Source organism: Notolepis coatsorum (assembly GCF_963971535.1).
Source record: "Notolepis coatsorum genome assembly, contig: SUPER_8_unloc_1, whole genome shotgun sequence".
Lineage (NCBI taxonomy): Eukaryota > Metazoa > Chordata > Actinopteri > Aulopiformes > Paralepididae > Notolepis > Notolepis coatsorum.
In genome coordinates this window covers 616,586-644,215 of record NW_028174873.1, presented here as the reverse complement: position 1 = coordinate 644,215, position 27,630 = coordinate 616,586, and the positions used below count along the sequence as shown (strand labels likewise).

Sequence of the window (27,630 nt, the reverse complement as noted above, 5' to 3'; positions counted from 1 at the left end):
ATTAAATAAATTTAAAATCCCACGCCCCCACCGGAAGCCCCCCCTCCCTCCTGGCCACGCCCTCACCGGAAGCCCCCCTCCTCTCTCTCTCTCTCTCTCTTCGGCTTTGTGCTAAAGCCGAACCCACGCTGCAGCTCCTTTCTCTCTGGACACCCGGGCTGCTAAACATCCGAAACCATGGCACTCCACGTCCCCAAAGCTCCGGGCTTTGCCCAAATGTTGAAGGATGGTGCTAGGGTGAGATAATAATTTTTTTCCTCTGCTCAAACAGCCTCCTCAGCTAAGCCGAGCGTTATTACATTATGTGTGAGTTAGCATCAGTTGGCGTTAGCTAACGTCAGTTAGCCCGAGGAAGCTAAGCTAGCTCCGTCACGCGCTGTCATGGGGAGAGAGAGTTCTAGAAGAACAGCGTCTCTAGGCCGCGCGCTGCTCACTGCTGGTGATGCACCACCGCCCCGCGCGCGCGTGTGCTTATTAGTTCATAAAGACTGCTTCTATATGAGTTGAAATCACCACCATAAACACAATGTTGTAGTTATGTATGACTGTAATGATGTAACTGTCGCAACCGGTCACAAGCTAACGTTAACAATGACTGCAGTGCATTGATTGATTGATACGTTTATTTACCAGATTGCAGAATGGGTACAAATTACAATACAGTACGGCTCAATACACACAATTGTTAAGGGGATGCAGACCAGAGGGTACTACGACTATGCTTGCACCTCATGGTACCAAAGCACCTCAAAGGCGCTAAAAACAAATTTACAAACATCTCAAAACAAACTGGTCAGACTACTGCTTGACCTTACTCCTAGAACCCACCTCACCCCTGCCCACTCTGACAACCTAGGATGGTTTAGAGTAGACGACAGAGTACAGCAACTTGCAATGGGCCTGGTCTACAAGATACACTACGCGACCAAGGTACCCCCATGTACATGTCAAAATACTTCCCAAAGGTCAGTGAATACCACGATCACAACACCAGAGGGAGCTCCACAAATCATGTTAAACCCAGATTTGTCTCAAACAAGGGACTAAACATGTTTCGCAATTATGCCACATCAATGTGGAACGCCCTACCCACAGCTGTAAAGGAATGTGAATCACTGCCCATTTTCAAAACCACTCTCAAAGAACACCTACGGGAGACTGCAATTCGAAACTGGCCCCTGTAAATGTCCCAACCCCCTCCAATGTACAGTAAATGTCCTATTAAACCCAATAATACACGAGACCCACTTCTTGGAACCAAGTATGAAGTATGGTTTTGTCGATCAATGTACAGTTTTGCTTGTACAGTTGTACAGTTTCCCCCACCCCGCCTACAATCTGTTAATAAAGTTTTCAATCAGAGAAAGACTTTCGTCTTGTTTACATCAGGGTCCCCCATTTTCAATTCATCATAATGTGACGTTGTTAACACAGTGGATGACCAACATGTTGCTTTAAGTTATAGTCAAAATAAGATTTGTGTGTGGGCGTGGCCTTTGATAGATGAGCCTTTATCTCGGTGTGTTGGACTGTCATATTGTTTGTCTTACTCATGGTTCGACACTGAATCTTGCCGGTGATCATCTTGATTGACTGTTTCATTTACATAGAAAAAATACATGTAATTTCCACACGTGAGGTTGAATGGTGACGTTTAGAATGTTTTGCTATCACATTTCATACAAATTCATAGTATTCTTAAAGGGGCACTTTGCCAAAACAATGCTGATTTATGAGTTTGAATATGGCCACCAGTGATGTCACCGGGGGACATTGAATCATTATGTTGTGTTGATTACAGCTCAATGAAAGTATAAAGTAGCAGTCCCCTATAATAAGACACAGTATTGCTATTTTTTCATCTACATCATTTTGTGGAGTTGTAATTAACACAATGTCCCCGATGACATCACTGGTGGCCATTATGCAAACTAATTTACTCGACAATAACTGTCAAACTAAACAAATGTGTGCTAAACTTTCTTTTTTGGATGCGTGTGCAGAATAAATGTTTTTTTTTTTAATAAGTAAAGTGCCCATTTTTAATCATATGATGGATGTGAGCTCAGAACAGTCATCTGATTGTATTGTGTCTCGTTCCAGCACTATTCAGGGCTCGAGGAGGCCGTCTTCCGCAACATCTCCGCCTGCAAGGAGTTGGCTCAGACTACAAGAACCGCCTATGGGCCAAATGGTAAGCTATACCTGCCAGCAATGAGGTGCACTGCGTACCTACCTACTGGGTACTGTGAGGTGCACTGCATACCTACCTACTGGGTACTGTGAGACCCTTCAAGTCAGGGTTTCCGTTAGAATTTTTTTTTGCAGGTCTGAGTGTCCGGTAGATTTCAATCTACCGGACAAATGGGATAAATTCCGGTCAGAGTTTATTGAGCTTAAAAACAATTGATAGGCCTATATAAAGAATGACATCATCAAGGCATTTATAATATTTTAACTTAAAACTAGACTACTTTTGCGTATATACAGTCATTAATATATTCCAAATAAAATAAGTCCCTCGAGACTGCGTGCTGCTGCCGACTTGAGGTGTCGGTGGGCAGTCTGCCCGACCTTAATAAACGGCAGTCTGTTATAATCACATTTTTATGAGCTAACGAATTCCGTTATATTGGACATTTGTATTAATTATATCAAGCGAAGAACTGAGAAATTTGGCAGAGAGACGGCAACATTATCGTGGGTTTGCGCCGTGATGTATATCTCCACCTCCCAACGACTTGGTGCTGCTCATAATGTCCGGTGAAAATAATTCCCTCTAAGCACAATTTGATTATTTGAATTGTATTAAAATAGGCTAAAATTAAATAGCCTATGCGATGAACGAAACAATCATTACATTTGTCGTTGCTTCACCAAGCAGCCGGTCAATGACATCCTGTGTCAGCGAGCTGGCAGCTGATATATTTACGTGAAGCATGGAGCAGACGGAGCAGAGCAGCGGTGTCAGCAGCGCCCCCACCCAACAGCTGAATTGCCAATGGCTGAATTGGAGTACTGCACCCTGCCAAGCCATGCTTCACGTAAATATATCAGCTGCCAGCTCGCTGACACAGGATGTCATTGACCGGCTGCTTGGTGAAGCAACGACAAATGTAATGATTGTTTCGTTCATCGCATAGGCTATTTAATTTTTGCCTATTTTAATACAATTCAAATAATCTAATTGTGTTTAGAGGGAATTATTTTCACCGGACATTATGACCGGAGAGATTAGATATGTCGGACTTCACCAGATTTTGCCGGTCAAATACCGGTAATTACCGGCTAACGGAAACGCTGCTTCAAGTACTGATGGTGGAGAGCCATTGAGGGCAGCAGTGGCTCAGGCGCTAGAATCTGGTAACCGGAATGTTTGACTCCTCCCCCTACCTGCTCCCTGGGTTACCCTAAGCGAGCATAGAGACTAATGCTTTTCTTTGCTAATGCTTTTCTTGTGTTTTTGTTTCAGGCATGAACAAAATGGTCATCAACCACTTGGAGAAGCTGTTTGTCACCAACGATGCCGCCACCATCTTGAGAGAGCTGGAGGTGAGAGGAAACGTGAAATAGGCATCATTTACTGGTGGGAGTCTGCACTGTTCAGGGCTGTACGCTAAGCTTTTTCACTAGGGGCACACTTGCCCCTAAATGAGAAATTTAGGGGCAAAGAATATTTTTTAGGGGCAAATTTTTTAATAACTATTTTACCATTATAGTAGGGCTGGGCGATATGGACTCTAAATGATATCGTGATATTTTGACATTTCCTCTAAAGCACTTAAAAATGCTTGATTGAACCCTTTGATGCATACAGTCACGCCAATATGATGATTATAATAAGTCCCTGCAACATATGTTTGTATTATTAAACCATGAAGATGCTTTAAAAAATAATTTAATGAAAATGTACTAAGAGTAGTCTACTGACACACTAATAAAAAAAAATTATTTACATCTAAGACAATTTATATAAAAACTCTTGGGTGCCTTTTACACAGTACTGTGTTTTCTATCCACTTTAGCCAAACACACACACACATATATACACACACACACACACACACATACACATATATATATACATACACACACTACTGTGAGAAAATAATAATCACACAGACTTAATGATTTTAGAATATTTCAGATAATGAAATTAAATGTTTATATCATCAACTATCCAGTTAGTATTTATACTGTGTGTAACATTTGGCTACTTTAAATCATTGAATGTAGAGAGAGAGAGAGAGCGAGTGAGCTGCCGTAGGTGATGACGTCACACTCGAATGTAAACAGGAAGAGATGGAGACACACGGAGATGGGAATTGAATGATATACAGAAACGAATAACCAATAAATATGAAGTTATGTTTAAACTTCTGTTGTCAATATAACCCACCCCCTTTCCTCACGAATGGAACTAGTCTTGTGGAGTCCGCTTTGACCGTTTTCTAGGGTTAGCAGAGATCGCTAGTTAGCTTAGCATAATCCTAATGGAGACCTTGGTTAGAAGCTACCGTTAGCTCATTGCTCGTCAATTAAATTACATGTTATTAAAGGTCCGCGCTGGTCTGTCTAATGAAATTACAACCGCAACATTATATTGCATTGTACAGCCCTGGTTGTAGGCTAATGTTTTACTACAATTTGTATGGATTAATTTAGGAGTGAAATGCGAATGAAGGGTTGAAATCACCACTCGCAAGCTTGCCCCCAGATATTATTTTAAACTCGCACGGACCAAATTAGGGGGCAATTTGCGATCATATCATCGCAGTGTACAGGCCTGCTGTTCTCGTCAGTGAAAACTCACCTCAGTCAGGATTTGAGTTACATTTTATTATCTGTTTATAAATCTATATTATATTTGTATATCATTTTACATTTCCTCTAATACATTATTGTGTGTCCAGGCTCTTTTAACTCTCCCAATGATGTAATTTCCAGGTACAACATCCAGCAGCTAAGATGATAGTGATGGCTTCCCACATGCAGGAGCAGGAAGTTGGGGATGGTACTAACTTTGTCCTGGTGTTCGCTGGAGCTCTCCTAGAGCTGGCAGAGGAGCTGCTCAGGATGGGCCTGTCCGTCTCAGAGGTAACATTAAATAATAACAGAGGAGCTGCTCAGGATGGGCCTGTCCGTCTCAGAGTTAACATTAAATAATAACAGAGGAGCTGCTCAGGATGGGCCTGTCCGTCTCAGAGGTAACATTAAATAATAACAGAGGAGCTGCTCAGGATGGGCCTGTCCGTCTCAGAGGTAACATTAAATAATAACAGAGGAGCTGCTCAGGATGGGCCTGTCCGTCTCAGAGGTAACATTAAATAATAACAGAGGAGCTGCTCAGGATGGGCCTGTCCGTCTCAGAGGTAACATTAAATAATAACCGAGGAGCTGCTCAGGATGGGCCTGTCCGTCTCAGAGGTAACATTAAATAATAACAGAGGAGCTGCTCAGGATGGGCCTGCCCGTCTCAGAGGTAACATTAAATAATAACAGAGGAGCTGCTCAGGATGGGCCTGTCCGTCTCAGAGGTAACATTAAATAATAACAGAGGAGCTGCTCAGGATGGGCCTGTCCGTCTCAGAGGTAACATTAAATAATAACAGAGGAGCTGCTCAGGATGGGCCTGCCCGTCTCAGAGGTAACATTAAATAATAACAGAGGAGCTGCTCAGGATGGGCCTGTCCGTCTCAGAGGTAACATTAAATAATAACAGAGGAGCTGCTCAGGATGGGCCTGTCCGTCTCAGAGGTAACATTAAATAATAACAGAGGAGCTGCTCAGGATGGGCCTGTCCGTCTCAGAGGTAACATTAAATAATAACAGAGGAGCTGCTCAGGATGGGCCTGTCCGTCTCAGAGGTAACATTAAATAATAACAGAGGAGCTGCTCAGGATGGGCCTGTCCGTCTCAGAGGTAACATTAAATAATAACAGAGGAGCTGCTCAGGATGGGCCTGTCCGTCTCAGAGGTAACATTAAATAATAACAGAGGAGCTGCTCAGGATGGGCCTGTCCGTCTCAGAGGTAACATTAAATAATAACAGAGGAGCTGCTCAGGATGGGCCTGTCCGTCTCAGAGGTAACATTAAATAATAACAGAGGAGCTGCTCAGGATGGGCCTGTCCGTCTCAGAGGTAACATTAAATAATAACAGAGGAGCTGCTCAGGATGGGCCTGTCCGTCTCAGAGGTAACATTAAATAATAACAGAGGAGCTGCTCAGGATGGGCCTGTCCGTCTCAGAGGTAACATTAAATAATAACTAGGAGAATGTACTCTGTGTAGAGTAGGGATGCCCCGATCACGTTTTTTGCCACCGATCGTCGTGAGCCATATCGGCCGATCCGATACCGATCGTTTTTGATTAAAAAGTTATATTATATAATTTTTTTTTTTTTTTTTTTTTATAAAATATATATTATATAATTAGACTTGTACTTGTATTATCTGCGAGACATCGCCACCACGCAACAAGCTCCACTGTCTGTGTGTACTCTAGTAGCCTCCAGCTACGGCCAGGATTCTCCGGAGCTGCAGCTAGACCCTATACTCGAGTAGCCTGCAGCTACGGCCAGGATTCTCCGGAGGTGCAGCTGGACCCTATTGATCAAATTCAACAACATGCCCTCAGCTCGAATACGCATCGAATGAGTGTTATAAAACATTGATATCAGGAGCTATCTGTGGCTACTGCTGGCCGGCTATATAACGTTGATACAGCGCCTCTGTGAACTATTTAGTTCAGTGGGACATTTCGTTTTGAACAGTGAGCTGGCGTCAGCTAACATGAGCTAGCTGAGGTATCATACACGTCTCTATACTAGACTTGCTGGAGCGTTTGTTGATGTCAGGAGCTATCGGTAGCTGGCCGGCTAGATACCGTTCGGTTAGACAATGCCTCATCATGTATTGGACTGGAAGTGAATGGTTGACTGGGTCATTTTGTAACGGTAGCTAAGGGAGACGCCGTCCTCCCGTCACACTAGACTAGACTACTAGACCCATGTTTACATGCGCACGGGAGGGGCTGGAGGGAGGAGCAGACGCCGCACAGCTCCCGGTGTCTGAGACAGAACTCAGCGAGACGAGCGAGTGAGATCGGTTTTGACGCTCGGCGAAAATAAAACATTATCACCAATCACCGATCGCATATTTATACTGATTATCGGCCGATAACGATCGGTGGCCGATCGATCGGGGCATCCCTAGTGTAGAGTGCAGACTGACCTCCACCCAGACGTTGCAATATCCCCACGTTGCCGTTACTTACACATTTTACTGGGTAAATGACAGAAGTTAGAGTTGCCTATATTGCCAGTCTCAACATACCCAGGCTGTAAATCATGTATCAACAATGGTAATACTACCTCACATTAGGGGTGTAACGATGCATCGATTAATCGAAATGCATCGATTCTAATGTGACGATTCAACTGCATCGATTTGAAAATGTTAATCGATTATAATCTAAATTAATCAGGGGGGGGTATATATATATAGTTTATATTTATTTTATTTTTGTGTATTGTTTTTATTGACCTATAGTCTATTCATGCTGAGTGAATCAGTTCCCACAGACGCATTTGTGTATTCAAAATTTTTTGGGGAATTAACTGAGAATCGAAAATGAATCGAATCGTGGTCAAATGAAGAGATTTCATGATGCATTGAATCGTTGCCTGAAGAATCTAAATGAATCGTTGTGAGGTCGCATCGTTACACCCCTACCTCACATTACACCGCTGTACGGCAAACATATTTGTCGAGTTCAGATTAAAATATTTAGGATAAAGTGACGCTTCTAATCATTTGGTGCAGCCTGTGTGTATAAATATAATGAGAGTTTGCTGTGTGTCCGTGTTCCTCCTCCCTCTAAGGTGATCGAGGGCTATGACATGGCTTGTAAGAAAGCCCTGGAGATCCTGCCGGACTGCGTGTGCTCCTCAGCCCAGGACCTCCACGACCTGGAAGAGGTCACGGCTCTGATCCGCCCGGCAGTGATGAGCAAGCAGTATGGCAACGAAGACTTCCTCTCCAACCTCATCGCTCAGGCCTGCGGTGAGTCGCACTACAACCATCTACATAATGAGTATATTATTATATACAGTATATATGTCACAATATTATAATCTATACAAGCAGGGATGGGTGATTATGGGGGCATGTGAATATCCAATTATTGAGAGACCGTCCAACAGTATCACAATATTTGCAATACATGTGTAAAATCACATGTTGGGGGTAACTGAATTGATGATCATAATTCCTGGACCTCCTGAGAATTGTACTGTGACATTTATTTAATTGACTCCCCAGGTCTATGAACTAACTATACCTACAAACTAAACTTATGTAATGCATACAAGATGAAAAATGAGGTGTTGCATGTTATTTATTTATTTATTTATGTGTGACCACTTCTTCTTCAGTCTCCATCTTCCCTGAATCCGGCAACTTCAATGTCGATAATGTCAGAGTGTGCAAGATCTTGGTAAGTGTTATGAATACCCGTAAATTACATGGTGTTTTACTTTTTATTGGTTACTTTAGGGGTCAGATTCCCTTTTGTCGGGTTATGGCCCTGCCCTCCTAACGCACCTGAGACTCACTGAGATCCGACCGCTCGGACTGCTTCCGGTCCGGAGGCCGCTTATGGCCACAGTCTGTTAGCTGTGTGGACGTGTCCTGGGCGTGTGTAGCCTTTTTACAACGCATCTTCCGGCACTCTGATTGGCCAGGTCATGTGACATGTGCGCCCAATAGCGTGTTTGCCCATTTCCGCGTCGAACAGCCTGCAAACTACCTGGCGTTCTAAGACAAACTCTAACCTTAACCAACTTCGAAGAGTGCCTAAGCTTAACCAGTGTAGAAACTTGCCGTCCCACGATTGGCGCTCATGTCACATGACCTGGCCAATCAGAGCGCAAAACGGAAACGCGGATGCATTGTAAAAAGGCTTCAAGCGACCTGGGCCTCACTGAAGGACCGTCTAGTCCAGCCCTGCCTCACCTCCTCTGGGGTCTTGTGAACCCTTTTCCCCTAATAATTCTATGCTGTGAACAGGGAGAAGAAGCCTCTGTGCTCACTTTCTTCCTCCTTTTACTCGCAATCCAGTTGGTTCTCAAATCGCGTGAACTGGCTTTATCCACCATGTCTTTGAAAATGCCCAATTACATAGGCTTTATTAGGGTTGCCACTTTTTAAGTCAAGTTAGGGGTGGGCAATATGACTATTAAATAAATATCGGGTACAGTTCATTAACAATACACTTTTTAAACATATCGTGGACATCGTGATGTTTTGCACAAAATCTCACGTCAGTTTCTATAGAGATGAGACTTACTTTAGCGCAGCACTTTCCTCTCTCCCTCACACAGACACTCGTCCAATTTACATCACATACACACACAGAGGCGGTAACTAAGCTAACTAACGTTAGCCGCTAACCCTGGAAAAGCTCACAGGGGAGTGATCCACGACACCAGTTCCTTTAGTGGGGGGGAGGGGGTATATTGACGAGGCTTGACAACAGAGGTTTATATAATCATCATATTGGCGTGACTGTATCCATCAAAGGGTTAAATCAAGCATTTTTAAGTGCTTTAGAGGAAATGTCAAAACATCGTAATATATATCGTGTATCGTGATGCAGCAAAAAATATATTGTGATATCATTTAGAGGCCATATCGCCCAGCCCTAAGTCAAGTGTTCCTTTATTAATCCTTTTATAAATGCAAGTGTCGTAGCAGCATGGTGCAGGTACAGGTAGAATAGGTAGTAATAATAATAGAACAAAGTGCAAGTAGTAATGATAATAATAGTGATAGCGGTAGTAGTAGTGAACAGTGGTGAGTGGCACGATGGTACACATGGTTCAACCCCTAGTAACGCACTGCACCAGAGTCTGTGCAGTTTTTATTATAAAGAGTCGGACGGCCCTTACAGCTGTCGAGTTCACCAGCCGTTAGCTCTCCAGCTGAACGAATCTAAAGTAACCTCGTCTTTATGTGACCAGAAACCTCTATTATAATTGGAGCGGTCAGTTTATTGCGTTAATTAGATTAATTAATTACACAGCAAATTATCACATTATGAAAATTAACTCAAATTAATAAGAAGAAAAATATATTTTTTTTTAATTTAAATATATTTTTTAATTCATTCCATAAGAACGTAGAATACACATTTACAGATTTTCTTTTTTTAATGGTTCATTTGCATGTTCTTGGTATCTGATTCTAGGGACATCTATGGATCTCAGGGAATGTATTCCCAGTGTCAGAAATACTGTGTCTGTTACGAGGCTTGAGTCAATTGTAATGAACCAAATGATAATATCAATAAAAAAAAAATTAATCTTTGACTGTGAATAACACCATGCTAAAATGGACCAGACCTGAAAAATCTAAGCAAATGAATAAATGGAAGATGATTAAACGGAAGGTTTTGTAGATACAGTACTGAATTCTGCCATCCGGACACATGCCATTTGAAATATTATTATAGAATATCGGGCCTAAAATGGTTATGCGATTAATTAGATTAATGAATTACAAATCCTGTAATTAATTAGATTAAAAGAATATCACCTGACAGCACTAATTATAATGTGTGCTCACCGTGCCCCTTCAGCAGTCCCATGCCGTTTCACGATTGCAACAAGTATCCACAAAACAATTAGCCTAATTTAAAGCTGTTTCAGTGCACTGTTCAGAGAGGGGTGCTTAGAGCTGCCCTCTTGTGATGGGATCGCACAGATCAGATCTTAATGCCAGGAACAGGCCTCAAGGTGACAAAGAGACTTAACTGTGGGGGAGGGAGTGGTCTTGGTCCCAGGTGGCCGAAGGGGCCAATACGTCTTGGCCTAGCTTCAAGGAGCTCCTATTCTTTGTATTTCATTTTTATGTTTTATTAATACATGTATGTTAACCACAGAGATCTGTATGTGCATAATTAATTGGTATTGGTTCCACAACATTACCTATAAATGACATTGTGTTTATTGTATGTCTACAATTATATCTATTCTCTAAGGGACAAATATCTCTTCGCTAAGGGACTACTATGTCTTCTCTAATGGCGCTTTTCCACTACATGGTACCTACTCTACTCTACTCTACTCGGTATTTTCGGTTTTCCATTACTAAAGTACCTGGTACCAGGTACTTTTTCGGTACTTTCTGGGTACTTTTTTAGTCCCTGCTCTGTCGTGGTTCTTAACGCGAGCCAAGCGAGTAGAACTGGTACCACAAAAGTCATGTGAAAAACTGCAGACCACTGATTGGTCAGAAGAGAGACGCGTCACTGTTTGGAGAGTCTGAACGAAAACAGAAAGCCGCCATCTTGAATGGCTCGCGTAGAATGTCATATGTATGTTTGCAGCACGAAACAAGTGCAATAAAAAAGGATACAGTCACTGTGTATTCTGCCTCATTTATTGATGAAACAAAACCGACAACACAATTTGCCACCGAGCGGAGAGTTTAGTCTGACAAAAAGATCGATGATTAGTTATGCTTGTTGTTGGGGTTAGGGACGTGAGTGGTAACGTTAGTTACCCTAACGTTAGCAGATAGACACGAGAGGCTAGGTAACGTTAAAGCTTGTAGAATAGACACAATGAGACTTAGCGTTAGCAGAATATACACAACGAGAGTCTGGTTAATGTTGTTATTGATTGATTGAAAACTGTTTTACTCTGGCTTGCCAAGCTTATAGCCCCTTTCGTGACTGTGATGCACCGAGTGAAGCCACAGTCACTTGCTCCTCAATAGGAAACCAACCTAGATTTACCCTGAAGGACTGGTTCTGGCCGAACCGTTCGTTATACAAGTATCACAGAGACATTTCAAAGGTACTCACAGTTGCACAAGGGTTTCGGACAGAGATACGGGATGGTTTGAAAGCTCTGCGTTGCTAATAAACATTTTAAATATTTTTTATAAACTGCTCAAAACTGCATTATTTCCGGCGTTGGCTGCCTGGTGTGATCAAAGCGCATGCGCATCATGCACCCAGGCCGGGGCCCAGAAAATAAGGCGTCAGAGAGCCGCGGCCCAATGCACATTGTCTGGCTTTTTTTTTTTTTTTCTAAGGGACTACTGCGTCTTCTAATGCGTCTTCTCTAAGGGACTACTGCGTCTTCTAATGCGTCTCCTCTCTGCAGGGCTGTGGGTTGACGTCGTCCTCCATGCTGCATGGCATGGTGTTCAAGAGGGAGGCGGAGGGAGACGTCACTTCAATCAAAGAGGCCAAGATCGCAGTGTTCTCCTGCCCCTTCGACTGCATGGTGACAGAGACCAAGGTGACCAAGTCCAGCGATATCTCGGCACAAGTTTATTTTTATTTTCCACCACAAACTGAGTTGCGATGTGAAATTATTATTTTAGTTTGTTTTATATATACACCTGTCATGGTGGTATTTAATTCAGAATGGTCTCATCCTCATCCAATTTCAACCACAAATTCTTTACAATAATGCTTCAAAGTACAATTGAATTTTCATATACAGAATTCAAATTATACAAATGTACTTAGTTGACAACCATACTTTTTTTGTATTTATATATTTGCACATCAGTGTTTCCCACAGGATTTTGTGAGACTGTGGTGGGTGAACCTCTGGCCCTCTAGGGGGGTGCAGGGGGCATGCCCCCCGGAACTTAAAAAAAAATAAGTTAAATGCATCAATCTGGTGCACTTTGAGAGCAAAATAAAGAGGCCAGATCTATGATGAACTTTGTGCTCAAAACACAAAATCGACTAGAGCAGACATTTGAGCCGTCAAAGAAATGAAGCAAAAGTGGTTACCTGTGTTGAACTGGTTTATTTTTTAGAAAAAAATATAGTGGATTACTATTACGACTACTACCACTGCCAATACTACTGATACATCCCTATTGGCAAACTTTATATTTATAATACAAAAAGAAACTTATTTAAAAAAGAAAAAAAAAAGTTTGGTTTGTTATAAAACTGGCGGGACCAATTGGACGGTAATTAATGGGAAACACTGCACATATTAAAAAAAACGTTCTCTCTCAGGGTACAGTGCTGATAAAGAGCGCTGAGGAGCTGATGAACTTCAGTAAGGGGGAGGAGGACATGGTGGAGGCCCATGTGAAGGCCATCGCTGACGCTGGAGCCAATGTGGTGGTGACCGGGGGCAAGGTGGCCGACATGGCCCTGCACTACGCCAACAAGTATAAACTAATGGTGGTCAGGTAAGCACTGTGCCAACAAGTATAAACTAATGGTGGTCAGGTAAGCACTGTGCTAACAAGTATAAACTAATGGTGGTCAGGTAAGCACTGTGCCAACAAGTATAAACTAATGGTGGTCAGGTAAGCACTGTGCCAACAAGTATAAACTAATGGTGGTCAGGTAAGCACTGTGCCAACAAGTATAAACTAATGGTGGTCAGGTAAGCACTGTGCTAACAAGTATAAACTAATGGTGGTCAGGTAAGCACTGTGCCAACAAGTATAAACTAATGGTGGTCAGGTAAGCACTGTGCCAACAAGTATAAACTAATGGTGGTCAGGTAAGCACTACGCCAACAAGTATAAACTAATGGTGATTGAAGCTTTAAATAAAGGTTTCCTATTACTAATGTGTTCATTAACCCTGTCCCTATGACTCACAGTAATATCCTCCTTTCTCCATCAGGCTGAACTCCAAATGGGACCTCCGCAGGTTATGTAAGACAGTGGGAGCTATCGCACTACCCAGACTGGTGAGTCCATACAGTCTGTATACTAGACTATTCTCCCTTGAATATTTATTGGTAAAGTTACCACTATGATGTGATGTTTCCCTGCAAGCTACACTCTGTGTCAGTAGTCCAGCAGGACAATGATCTGGCTCACTTTTTGAGCTTTGCTACAGAGACCCAGACTCACTTTGCTTGGCTTTCTGTATAATGGGATCGCTGCTGCTTAGTGGACTGGTACATTACTGGGGGGGGGGGGGGGGGGGGGAATATGATGTGATGTTTCCAGCATGTATGCAATTCTTCTGAAATAAGATGTTTTCAGTTTTCTGTCCAGTATCAAGTAGGGCTGAACGATTAATCGATTTAAAATCGAAATCGCGAGTCTGATTCAAGGTTTTTTTCTTGCGTGCCAGTCATGCTTACCAATCGGAAGTGCTGTGCAATCGCAATATCTGTCCGAAAAATCGCACTTAGATATTTTCCCAAAATCGTGCAGCCCCACTATCGAGCGTTGACTAGGATGTGCATTGCTTTTGAACACTTTCTCACAAGTCCCTAACAGTAACGCTCATCCCATGGCTGAAGTCCCTAACGGTAACGCTCATCCCATGGCTGAAGTCCCTAACAGTAACACTCATCCCATGGCTGAAGTCCCTAACCGTAACGCTCATCCCATGGCTGAAGTCCCTAACAGTAACACTCATCCCATGGCTGAAGTCCCTAACAGTAACGCTCATCCCATGGCTGAAGGTCCCTAACAGTAACACTCATCCCATGGCTGAAGTCCCTAACAGTAACACTCATCCCATGGCTGAAGTCCCTAACAGTAACACTCATCCCATGGCTGAAGTCCCTAACAGTAACACTCATCCCATGGCTGAAGTCCCTAACAGTAACACTCATCCCATGGCTGAAGTCCCTAACAGTAACGCTCATCCCATGGCTGAAGTCCCTAACAGTAACGCTCATCCCATGGCTGAAGTCCCTAACAGTAACGCTCATCCCATGGCTGAAGTCCCTAACAGTAACGCTCATCCCATGGCTGAAGTCCCTAACAGTAACACTCATCCCATGGCTGAAGTCCCTAACAGTAACACTCATCCCATGGCTGAAGTCCCTAACAGTAACACTCATCCCATGGCTGCCGGAGTCTGTATAAACGGGTGTTGACTCTTGTTCTGTATAAACGGGTGTTGACTCTTGTTCTGTATAAACGGGTGTTGACTCTTGTTGTGTTGCCTTTCAGACGTCTCCAACACCAGAGGAGATGGGCCGCTGTGACAGCGTCTACGTGGATGAGGTGGGAGACACACAGGTGGTGGTCTTCAAGCACGGTAAGACCCTGTATAATTAACCCCTTGTTGTTGGACTTGTACAGCACTTTGTTCAACTCTGTCAGTGCTGTAAAGTTGAAACCTTTTAAAATCTTAGACAAACGGAAAAACTCTGCTTTCATGAAATATTGTAAGTCGTCATTTGAGGCTTTATAAAAGCAGCACAATGAACACAAATCTGCCAGTGCCGAGTCCGACCTCGTCTTAAATAACAAACAGCATTGCTTGTTGTAGTTAAGAAAGAGGCACAACAAAAAAAAAAAATATTTAAATTTTATTTTCATATTCGAATCCCATGCCCATCGGACGAAGCGTCGAAGTATTTAAGACGGCCCTAGAGGAGACCCTGTATAACCCCTGGTTTTCTACCTTAAGACTGCCCTAGAGGAGACCCTGTATAACCCCTGGTTTTCTACCTCCACCTTAAACAGAGAAGGAGGATGGAGCCATCTCAACACTGGTCATCAGAGGCTCCACAGACAACCTGATGGACGACATTGAGAGGGCTGTGGATGATGGAGTCAACACCTTCAAGGTCCTGGTCAGGGTGAGTCCAGCCTCTAGGACATGACTACAGTTTTAGGGCACAGTAGTGTTTATAATTAGTCTATGGCATGACTACAGTTTGGGGCGCAACAGTAGTGTTTATAATTGGAGATGGAGTATAAAGCCAACAAGGACTTTCTTGGGTGGTTTCTTTAGTTAAAGCTTCCTGTGCCCCAGGACTTTGTGAACACGCACGTCGCACCACACTCCCAAAGCTAGAATTCAAGAGGGAAAACCCCTCTAATCGATGATGTAATAACTAAAGTGTAAAACCTGTGGCTGCTCCACAGACTATGAACAGGGCTTTGACTTTGATGCCATAAAATGTTTGCGTGATCTCTTGCAACCAAACAAGGTTTATATTCTAACATTGCTAAAAAGGTCTGAACCTTTTTTGGCCTCACAAAATCAGAGCCCCATTTGTTCATTAATGCAACAGGATATATTCAAAGTGAATTTTGTGTCGCGGTGTTTGCTAGTATCAATAGCTGACGGGAACCTGGACCCAAGCTGTTCTCCTAGCAGAGCAATGCCACCGAAAAGGCCTCTATACTGATATGGGTATCTGTGAAACGTCAGTATTGACCAGCGACGATATCAGGGCACCCGACATCTGCCAAGACCAACTCTGTACCGCACACACTATCTGATGCCGTTGTCCAAACCGTCCTCCTTTACGCTCGGATCTGAACAGATAAATTGAGATCAATGTTTCTCTTTATCTCCTCTGTAGGACAAGCGTCTGATGCCTGGAGCTGGAGCTACTGAGATCGAGCTGGCCAGACTGATCACTTCTTACGGAGAGGTATACCGAGTTCTTTTAGTGTTTAGATTGTATTTCAGTGGGTACAGTGGGAGGGGTTGCTACTGCTGGCCACACCTCAGGCTCTGCCAAGAGGGGTCTGGGGAAAGTCACAGTATGATGAGTTACTCCTCGCCACAGAGTTCGAGCCGTCTGGTGAAAAGATGCGACAGGCTGCCTCCTTGTGTACCGGAGGGGACACGTGATGCAAGGCTTCTATCCTCACTACAGCCGACCAGTGGGAGGCATAGTCTAGCAACGTTCAAGACAGGGGAGGGAAGAATTGGAATCACGAAATTGGGATGGGAGAAAAATAGGAGAAAAAGTGGATACAAAAAAAAGTTAACAAAGGGCTATTTTGCCTCGAGGTCGCCGTTCGACGGCATTGGTCCACAGTGATTATGTGTGTCATGTAAAACATCCTCTCCTCCTCCGTCTCTAGTCTTGCCCAGGACTGGAGCAGTATGCCATTAAGAAGTTTGCTGAAGCGTTCGAGGCAGTGCCCCGCGCCCTGGCGGAGAACTCTGGCGTCAAGGGCAACGAGCTCATCTCCAAACTGTACGCCGTGCACCACGAGGGAGACAAGAACATGGGCTTCGACATCGAGGTGCGTTTGTGTGTTTGTGCGGAGCGCCAAGAACACATGTTTTTCCTATGATTCCATCATGTTGTCCTCGTGGGAATCGGTGTTGGTTTGGTGCGTGAGACTGAAGGTTAATGAACCACATAATGACAATTTGGATGGAACATTCCAACTACTACATACCAGCCGTGTAAAGAATCACAACTCACGGTTCGGATCGTATCACGCTTTCTCGGATCAGCAAAAAACAAAGGGACAGAAAAATGTAATTGCTTTCTATTCATTCTGTAAAACACTTATTTCGAAGAAACATGCTTTTCGAGTAACGATTCTTAGTGTGTTTCTGTCCCACTCCATGGATCATGGATACTATGTTCTGTTACACCACTAAACTTTACACATTACTGCCACTAAGTGGAAAGAGTGATGGGGTTCAGTCACCTCATTGCAGAATAAATCAGCCTCTAGGTGGCGTTATACACATGAGAACAATCAATTTCACCTACTGTACACGCATTGTAGAAGAAGACTCGTCTGACTCGAATGGCGTTGGGCCGTGAGCAACGGGATGAGGAACTCTGTGCATCTCTGTGATTCTGTGTATCCCAGTCATGTGACGTCTGATGTCTTACAGGGGGAGGGACCTTCGCTGAAGGACATGAAGGACGCTGGCATTCTGGAACCATACTTGGTTAAACACTGGGGCATCAAATTGGCGACCAACGCTGCCATCACAGTACTGAGAGTGGACCAAGTAAGTGTCGAGTGCTGCTATTCTCTGGTCAAATACCACACATACTGCTATTCTCTGGTCAAATACCACACATACTGCTATTCTCTGGTCAAATACCACACATACTGGTATTCTCTGGTCAAATACCACACATACTGCTATTCTCTGGTCAAATACCACACATACTGCTATTCTCTGATCAAATACCACACATACTGCTATTCTCTGGTCAAATACCACACATACTGCTATTCTCTGGTCAAATACCACACATACTGCTATTCTCTGGTCAAATACCACACACTGCTATTCTCTGATCAAATACCACACACTGCTATTCTCTGATCAAATACCACACATACTGCTATTCTCTGGTCAAATACCACACATACTGCTATTCTCTGATCAAATACCACACATACTGCTATTCTCTGATCAAATACCACACATACTGCTATTCTCTGATCAAATACCACACATACTGCTATTCTCTGATCAAATACCACACATACTGCTATTCTCTGGTCAAATACTACACATACTGCTATTCTCTGGTCAAATACAACACATACTACTACTCTGGTCAAATACTACATACTGCTATTCTCTGGTCAAATACTACATACTACTACTCTGGTCAAATACTACATAATATACTACTACTCTGGTCAAATACTACATACTGCTATTCTCTGGTCAAATACTACATACTACTACTCTGGTCAAATACTACATAATATACTACTACTCTGGTCAAATATATATATATATATATATATATTCTAAGTTAATTGTCTGAGCTCAGCAGCTAATGGGGTTCAGGTTGGTAAGGTTGGCTGCCTAGTCGTCCCAAAAGTTGCTGGTTCGATCACCGGTACCGACTGTGGCAATACTGCCCAAGTGCCCCTGAGCAAGCACCCCATGTAGTGTATGTATGTATGTATGTATGTATGTATGTATGTAATTGTTTTAACTGATTATTCTTTATTTACATTCTTTCTTCCTGTGTTTTGTCTTGTTTATTTTAATTATGCGTCAATATATCTCGACGACATTGCGAATGAGGGAAACCTTATGCGGTTTGAATGAATATGTGTACCAACCCAGCTCCAAGAATGGGTATTAAAAATTGGCTAACATAAGATATTCCATTATTGGGGCGCCCAAGTGGTGTGTAACGCGCTGCGTCGCGTTCTTCCTCTCTCTCTCTCTCTTTCTACCGGACTGCCCGGTAGTAAAAACAATAAAAAATCTACCAAAAACATAAAAGAAATATATATATATAATAAAAGCTATTCCATTATTGATCCCTTGGGGAAATTCGGGTGTCATAGCAGCATTGGTGGAGGGGAGGTATGGGCAGGGTAATAGTAGAAGGACATAAATATAGGCATGTAATATAAGATTACATCTGAATATGCGGCTGGGTGGCGCAGCGGACATTGCGCTCGTCACCAACGCAAGAGACACCGGGTTCGACTCCGGCTGTCTGCGTTGCCTCCGGCTTGGGCCGGCTGTCATACTAACTCAATCGGGTGGAAGTCGATGGGTGGTAATCTGGACGTTGTGGACAGCGACTCTTACAGGTCGGTTGGGGGACGCCTGCACAGCAGAGACGGGAAAATGGCGGGGGCAGTGTGAGCCTCCCACACGTTACTCCTCCCCAAATGAGAGTCCGTGCTGGCAGGTGAAAAGATGTGACAGGCTGCGTCCTCGTGTACCGGAGGGGACATGTGATGCAAGGCGTCTATCCTCCCTACAACCAGCCAGTGGGGGGCATATGCGAGCAACGTTCAAGACCGGGGAGGGAAGAATTGCCGCAATGGAATTGCGATGGGAGAAAACATTTTAAAAAGTGGATACAAAAAATAAGATTACATCTGAATATAAAAGTATGAGGAAAAATAGACTCGTGTAAACAATATAATTAACTATTGGTTATGTTTATAGGTTACAACAAATATAGGCAATAAAGAATTAGAATCTGAATATACTATGAGTAAAAGTAAACGGTATACACAAGGTGCAGTATACACGAAATACCCGAACTATTATAAACGCTCTAGTCTGCAGGTTAGCTAACGTCCTGTGATGCACCGCAACGTCACCGTGGTAACGTATCTACTACGTATAGGACGGTAGGGATGGGTACCTTCACATTTGAACCGATACGGTACCGGTACCTGTGAATCGATACCGGTACCCAACGGTACCTTTTTTCTGTACTTTATTCTCAAGAAATTTAATTTACCTACCTCAGTCGTGAAAAAAATATCCAAACTTCAAATAACTACAATTTCGACAGTTTTCGGCTTGCCATTGCTCCGACTGCTTTGTTGTTGAATCAAGTCAAATCCTAGGTGAGCGTGTATTGTGTGTGTGAACGTTGACATGTAAAAAAATATATATATATATTTTTTCCCTGTATCTCACTTGAATCGATACTCGGTAGTACCGACGTGTTTCGGTTCGGTACCTCAAAAGTACCGAATTCGGTCCCCATCCCTGCTCGCCGGTGCTGGGTGGTAACTTAAGTGTGTGTGTGGTTCAGATCATCATGGCCAAGACAGCAGGGGGCCCCAAGGCTCCCAAGCAGAGGGGCCACTGGGACAAGGATGAGTGGGACGAGGCGCCCGATAAGTTTGAGTCTCATCATTAGAGGGTCAGCAGCAGGTGCTGGAATGTGTGTGCGTTTGACATGGAAACCTCCGCAACGGATACTCACTCACTCACTCACTCACTCACTCACTGGGCACTCAGCCGTGTGGAACTGTTGCCCGTCCGTCAATAATACTAACGTTGCACCAAGAAATGTTGTGTGTTCTTATTTTTGATGACATTTTTTGATAAATGTATTAGGATTTCAGCTGATGGATTGTCGTGTTTCTTATGGATGTCAAAACTTTTAATATTAACAACAACGGGTGTGTCACCGAAACTGAACTGGATCACTTGGGGACGGGGACAGGTCCATGACTTGTGTAGAGGACAGTGGAGAAGATACTGACAGGTCCATGACTTGTGTAGAGGACAGTGGAGAAGATACTGACAGGTCCATGACTTGTGTAGAGGACAGTGGAGAAGATACTGACAGGTCCATGACTTGTGTAGAGGACAGTCGAGAAGATACTGACAGGTCCATGATGACTTGTGTAGAGGACAGTGGAGAAGATACTGACAGGTCCATGATGACTTGTGTAGAGGACACTGGAGAAGATACTGACAGGTCCATGATGACTTGTGTAGAGGACACTGGAGAAGATACTGACAGGTCCATGACTTGTGTAGAGGACAGTGGAGAAGATACTGACAGGTCCATGACTTGTGTAGAGGACAGTGGAGAAGATACTGACAGGTCCATGACTTGTGTAGAGGACACTGGAGAAGATACTGACAGGTCCATGATGACTTGTGTAGAGGACAGTGGAGAAGATACTGACAGGTCCATGATGACTTGTGTAGAGGACACTGGAGAAGATACTGACAGGTCCATGACTTGTGTAGAGGACAGTGGAGAAGATACTGACAGGTCCATGACTTGTGTAGAGGACACTGGAGAAGATACTGACAGGTCCATGACTTGTGTAGAGGACAGTGGAGAAGATACTGACAGGTCCATGATGACTTGTGTAGAGGACACTGGAGAAGATATTACTGACAGGTCCATGACTTGTGTAGAGGACACTGGAGAAGATACTGACAGGTCCATGACTTGTGTAGAGGACACTGGAGAAGATACTGACAGGTCCATGACTTGTGTAGAGGACAGTGGAGAAGATACTGACAGGTCCATGACTTGTGTAGAGGACACTGGAGAAGATACTGACAGGTCCATGACTTGTGTAGAGGACAGTGGAGAAGATACTGACAGGTCCATGACTTGTGTAGAGGACACTGGAGAAGATACTGACAGGTCCATGACTTGTGTAGAGGACACTGGAGAAGATACTGACAGGTCCATGACTTGTGTAGAGGACAGTGGAGAAGATACTGACAGGTCCATGACTTGTGTAGAGGACACTGGAGAAGATACTGACAGGTCCATGACTTGTGTAGAGGACACTGGAGAAGATACTGACAGGTCCATGACTTGTGTAGAGGACAGTGGAGAAGATACTGACAGGTCCATGACTTGTGTAGAGGACACTGGAGAAGATACTGACAGGTCCATGATGACTTGTGTAGAGGACACTGGAGAAGATACTGACAGGTCCATGATGACTTGTGTAGAGGACACTGGAGAAGATACTGACAGGTCCATGACTTGTGTAAAGGACACTGGAGAAGATACTGACAGGTCCATGACTTGTGTAGAGGACAGTGGACAAGATACTGACAGGTCCATGACTTGTGTAGAGGACACTGGAGAAGATACTGACAGGTCCATGACTTGTGTAGAGGACACTGGAGAAGATACTGACAGGTCCATGACTTGTGTAGAGGACAGTGGAGAAGATACTGACAGGTCCATGATGACTTGTGTAGAGGACACTGGAGAAGATACTGACGGGTCCATGACTTGTGTAGAGGACACTGGAGAAGATACTGACAGGTCCATGATGACTTGTGTAGAGGACACTGGAGAAGATACTGACAGGTCCATGACTTGTGTAGAGGACAGTGGAGAAGATACTGACAGGTCCATGACTTGTGTAGAGGACAGTGGAGAAGATACTGACAGGTCCATGACTTGTGTAGAGGACACTGGAGAAGATACTGACAGGTCCATGATGACTTGTGTAGAGGACACTGGAGAAGATACTGACAGGTCCATGACTTGTGTAGAGGACACTGGAGAAGATACTGACAGGTCCATGACTTGTGTAGAGGACAGTGGAGAAGATACTGACAGGTCCATGACTTGTGTAGAGGACAGTGGAGAAGATACTGACAGGTCCATGACTTGTGTAGAGGACACTGGAGAAGATACTGACAGGTCCATGACTTGTGTAGAGGACAGTGGAGAAGATACTGACAGGTCCATGACTTGTGTAGAGGACACTGGAGAAGATACTGACAGGTCCATGATGACTTGTGTAGAGGACACTGGAGAAGATACTGACAGGTCCATGACTTGTGTAGAGGACACTGGAGAAGATACTGACTGGTCCATGACTTGTGTAGAGGACAGTGGAGAAGATACTGACAGGTCCATGACTTGTGTAGAGGACAGTGGAGAAGATACTGACAGGTCCATGATGACTTGTGTAGAGGACAGTGGACAAGATACTGACGGGTCCATGACTTGTGTAGAGGACACTGGAGAAGATACTGACAGGTCCATGATGACTTGTGTAGAGGACAGTGGACAAGATACTGACAGGTCCATGACTTGTGTAGAGGACACTGGAGAAGATACTGACAGGTCCATGACTTGTGTAGAGGACACTGGAGAAGATACTGACAGGTCCATGACTTGTGTAGAGGACACTGGAGAAGATACTGACAGGTCCATGATGACTTGTGTAGAGGACAGTGGAGAAGATACTGACAGGTCCATGATGACTTGTGTAGAGGACACTGGAGAAGATACTGACAGGTCCATGACTTGTGTAGAGGACACTGGAGAAGATACTGACAGGTCCATGACTTGTGTAGAGGACACTGGAGAAGATACTGACAGGTCCATGACTTGTGTAGAGGACAGTGGAGAAGATACTGACAGGTCCATGACTTGTGTAGAGGACACTGGAGAAGATACTGACAGGTCCATGACTTGTGTAGAGGACAGTGGAGAAGATACTGACAGGTCCATGACTTGTGTAGAGGACAGTGGAGAAGATACTGACAGGTCCATGATGACTTGTGTAGAGGACACTGGAGAAGATACTGACAGGTCCATGACTTGTGTAGAGGACAGTGGAGAAGATACTGACAGGTCCATGATGACTTGTGTAGAGGACACTGGAGAAGATACTGACAGGTCCATGACTTGTGTAGAGGACAGTGGAGAAGATACTGACAGGTCCATGATGACTTGTGTAGAGGACACTGGAGAAGATATTACTGACAGGTCCATGACTTGTGTAGAGGACAGTGGAGAAGATACTGACAGGTCCATGACTTGTGTAGAGGACACTGGAGAAGATACTGACAGGTCCATGACTTGTGTAGAGGACACTGGAGAAGATACTGACAGGTCCATGACTTGTGTAGAGGACACTGGAGAAGATACTGACAGGTCCATGACTTGTGTAGAGGACAGTGGAGAAGATACTGACAGGTCCATGATGACTTGTGTAGAGGACACTGGAGAAGATACTGACAGGTCCATGACTTGTGTAGAGGACAGTGGAGAAGATACTGACAGGTCCATGACTTGTGTAGAGGACAGGGGAGAAGATACTGACAGGTCCATGATGACTTGTGTAGAGGACAGTGGACAAGATACTGACGGGTCCATGACTTGTGTAGAGGACACTGGAGAAGATACTGACAGGTCCATGATGACTTGTGTAGAGGACAGTGGACAAGATACTGACAGGTCCATGACTTGTGTAGAGGACACTGGAGAAGATACTGACAGGTCCATGACTTGTGTAGAGGACACTGGAGAAGATACTGACAGGTCCATGACTTGTGTAGAGGACAGTGGAGAAGATACTGACAGGTCCATGACTTGTGTAGAGGACACTGGAGAAGATACTGACAGGTCCATGATGACTTGTGTAGAGGACAGTGGAGAAGATACTGACAGGTCCATGATGACTTGTGTAGAAGACACTGGAGAAGATACTGACAGGTCCATGACTTGTGTAGAGGACAGTGGAGAAGATACTGACAGGTCCATGATGACTTGTGTAGAGGACACTGGAGAAGATACTGACAGGTCCATGACTTGTGTAGAGGACAGTGGAGAAGATACTGACAGGTCCATGATGACTTGTGTAGAGGACAGTGGAGAAGATATTACTGACAGGTCCATGACTTGTGTAGAGGACACTGGAGAAGATACTGACAGGTCCATGACTTGTGTAGAGGACACTGGAGAAGATACTGACAGGTCCATGACTTGTGTAGAGGACAGTGGACAAGATACTGACAGGTCCATGACTTGTGTAGAGGACACTGGAGAAGATACTGACAGGTCCATGACTTGTGTAGAGGACAGTGGAGAAGATACTGACAGGTCCATGACTTGTGTAGAGGACACTGGAGAAGATACTGACAGGTCCATGACTTGTGTAGAGGACACTGGAGAAGATACTGACAGGTCCATGACTTGTGTAGAGGACAGTGGAGAAGATACTGACAGGTCCATGACTTGTGTAGAGGACAGTGGAGAAGATACTGACAGGTCCATGACTTGTGTAGAGGACACTGGAAAAGATACTGACAGGTCCATGACTTGTGTAGAGGACACTGGAGAAGATACTGACAGGTCCATGACTTGTGTAGAGGACACTGGAAAAGATACTGACAGGTCCATGACTTGTGTAGAGGACAGTGGAGAAGATACTGACAGGTCCATGACTTGTGTAGAGGACAGTGGAGAAGATACTGACAGGTCCATGACTTGTGTAGAGGACAGTGGAGAAGATACTGACGGGTCCATGACTTGTGTAGAGGACACTGGAGAAGATACTGACAGGTCCATGACTTGTGTAGAGGACAGTGGAGAAGATACTGACAGGTCCATGACTTGTGTAGAGGACACTGGAGAAGATACTGACAGGTCCATGACTTGTGTAGAGGACAGTGGAGAAGATACTGACAGGTCCATGACTTGTGTAGAGGACACTGGAGAAGATACTGACAGGTCCATGATGACTTGTGTAGAGGACAGTGGAGAAGATACTGACAGGTCCATGATGACTTGTGTAGAGGACACTGGAGAAGATACTGACAGGTCCATGACTTGTGTAAAGGACACTGGAGAAGATACTGACAGGTCCATGACTTGTGTAGAGGACAGTGGAGAAGATACTGACAGGTCCATGACTTGTGTAGAGGACACTGGAGAAGATACTGACAGGTCCATGACTTGTGTAGAGGACAGTGGAGAAGATACTGACAGGTCCATGATGACTTGTGTAGAGGACACTGGAGAAGATACTGACAGGTCCATGACTTGTGTAAAGGACACTGGAGAAGATACTGACAGGTCCATGACTTGTGTAGAGGACAGTGGACAAGATACTGACAGGTCCATGACTTGTGTAGAGGACACTGGAGAAGATACTGACAGGTCCATGACTTGTGTAGAGGACACTGGAGAAGATACTGACAGGTCCATGACTTGTGTAGAGGACAGTGGAGAAGATACTGACAGGTCCATGACTTGTGTAGAGGACAGTGGAGAAGATACTGACAGGTCCATGACTTGTGTAGAGGACACTGGAGAAGATACTGACAGGTCCATGATGACTTGTGTAGAGGACAGGGGAGAAGATACTGACAGGTCCATGACTTGTGTAGAGGACACTGGAGAAGATACTGACAGGTCCATGACTTGTGTAGAGGACACTGGAGAAGATACTGACAGGTCCATGACTTGTGTAGAGGACAGTGGAGAAGATACTGACAGGTCCATGACTTGTGTAGAGGACAGTGGAGAAGATACTGACAGGTCCATGATGACTTGTGTAGAGGACAGTGGGACCGGTCCGTGTGGAGACGACAGGCATGGTGTGGTTGCATGATGCTGCATGGCCTCAGGGGACCCGTCTTTGCAGGGATCCCAACCGGTGTGAAATTGAACGGGATGATGATGATGCATGTAACGATGTCCGTCTACAACAGGAACACTTGGTAAAACGAGGGATGCAACGTATCATCATCTCGTACAGCGTAGTGTTGTATCCCTTCAGTAGATGTTTGTTATAGATTAACCTCTAAATGCAAGTGTCCTACCCACCCGCGTGACGTGTGATCTGTTAACGTGTCATCGTTTGCTGTGCCTGTGTCTCTCCTTATAGAGGCCACAGCCGGCCTCGCCGTGGTCCTGGGAGCAACACCGTCTGATCACTGTCCTCTTCTCCTCCCAGATCATCATGGCTAAACCAGCAGGCGGTCCCAAACCTCCCCAGGGAGGAAAGAAGGACTGGGACGAGGACGACTGAACCTGAAGACCTTTAACCCCGGCGATCTTTAACCCCCCCCTGCCCCTCCCCAAGCGCACACACACACATTGTTTTTCTACTTGTTTATTTAAAGCCCAACAGTTTATTTTGTAGTAACGTTTTGCTTCGAGTAAATTAGGATGTGGAGAGAAACGTATCGATGGAACCTCCAGCTTCTTGTTCCCAGTCCCAAATAAAAGGCACTTGAGCTTCATGTCTTGGTTTGATGATTTATATCTTTGTTAACATGCTCTGTCGCAACAGATAATGTTTTACTTGAGGCCTACTGTCATTTCACCTACAGTACATTTGTTGTTGTTGTGGTGATCTTGAGTCATTAGATACTGTGGGTATTTCATTAAAGGATGATTAGCAAGTTGACCAGATAACTTTGGAAAAGGAGCACCATGTCGGTCTTTTTGACGTTTGGGTTCCAAGTCATTGTTGCCTTGATACAGAAATCAAGGTGCTCTACTTTTGTCATAATCCTTTACCACTTAATGGAAAATGTGTTATCTCTGCAGATTCTCCACTGCCATTGGCTTCCATTGTGTCTTAAACGTATCACTAAACACCTGAAAGTAACGACATCTGACTAAAATGCCATGCGAACATCTGAGGTGCTTTTTATTTTACTAAAGGGTTTGTTTTTTCCCCCTGTAAACTTAAATCTCATGGTTCTTCATCTGAAGGATTCTGTTAATTATGAACAATATCAGAAGTTATTCTATGACTTTCTGGTATTTTGAGGAAGTTATCTGGTCAACTACATCATCCCGCTTTGTGAAATACTTTCTGACCGTCAAATAGAAATCATAACACCAATAAAGAAATTAAAATAAATAAAA

The 27,630-nt window shown here is 44.1% G+C and overlaps 1 protein-coding gene across 1 annotated transcript; it reads left to right on the top strand.

The window, feature by feature from the left end:
• The first annotated feature begins 100 nt into the window (after nt 1–100).
• Nucleotides 101–27,630, top strand: cct8 (chaperonin containing TCP1, subunit 8 (theta)). Its single transcript, XM_084338380.1, has 15 exons — nt 101–237; nt 2,104–2,194; nt 3,473–3,552; nt 4,948–5,097; nt 7,885–8,065; nt 8,437–8,498; nt 12,175–12,312; nt 13,053–13,231; nt 13,677–13,743; nt 14,969–15,056; nt 15,488–15,603; nt 16,336–16,407; nt 16,847–17,011; nt 17,622–17,741; nt 26,708–27,630. Exons 1-15 carry the CDS (start codon nt 178–180, stop codon nt 26,780–26,782), a joined length of 1,644 nt encoding a protein of 547 aa, XP_084194506.1. The 5' UTR covers nt 101–177; the 3' UTR covers nt 26,783–27,630.

What these genes read in the sequence shown, in the direction of transcription:
- cct8 (XM_084338380.1), top strand. Translation starts at nt 178, where the DNA reads ATGGCACTCCACGTCCCCAAAGCTCCGGGCTTTGCCCAAATGTTGAAG. An exon ending in GGTGGTGGTCTTCAAGCACG is followed by an intron (nt 15,057 to 15,487) that starts GTAAGACCCTGT and finishes CACCTTAAACAG; the next exon opens with AGAAGGAGGATGGAGCCATC. An exon ending in ACATGGGCTTCGACATCGAG is followed by an intron (nt 17,012 to 17,621) that starts GTGCGTTTGTGT and finishes GATGTCTTACAG; the next exon opens with GGGGAGGGACCTTCGCTGAA.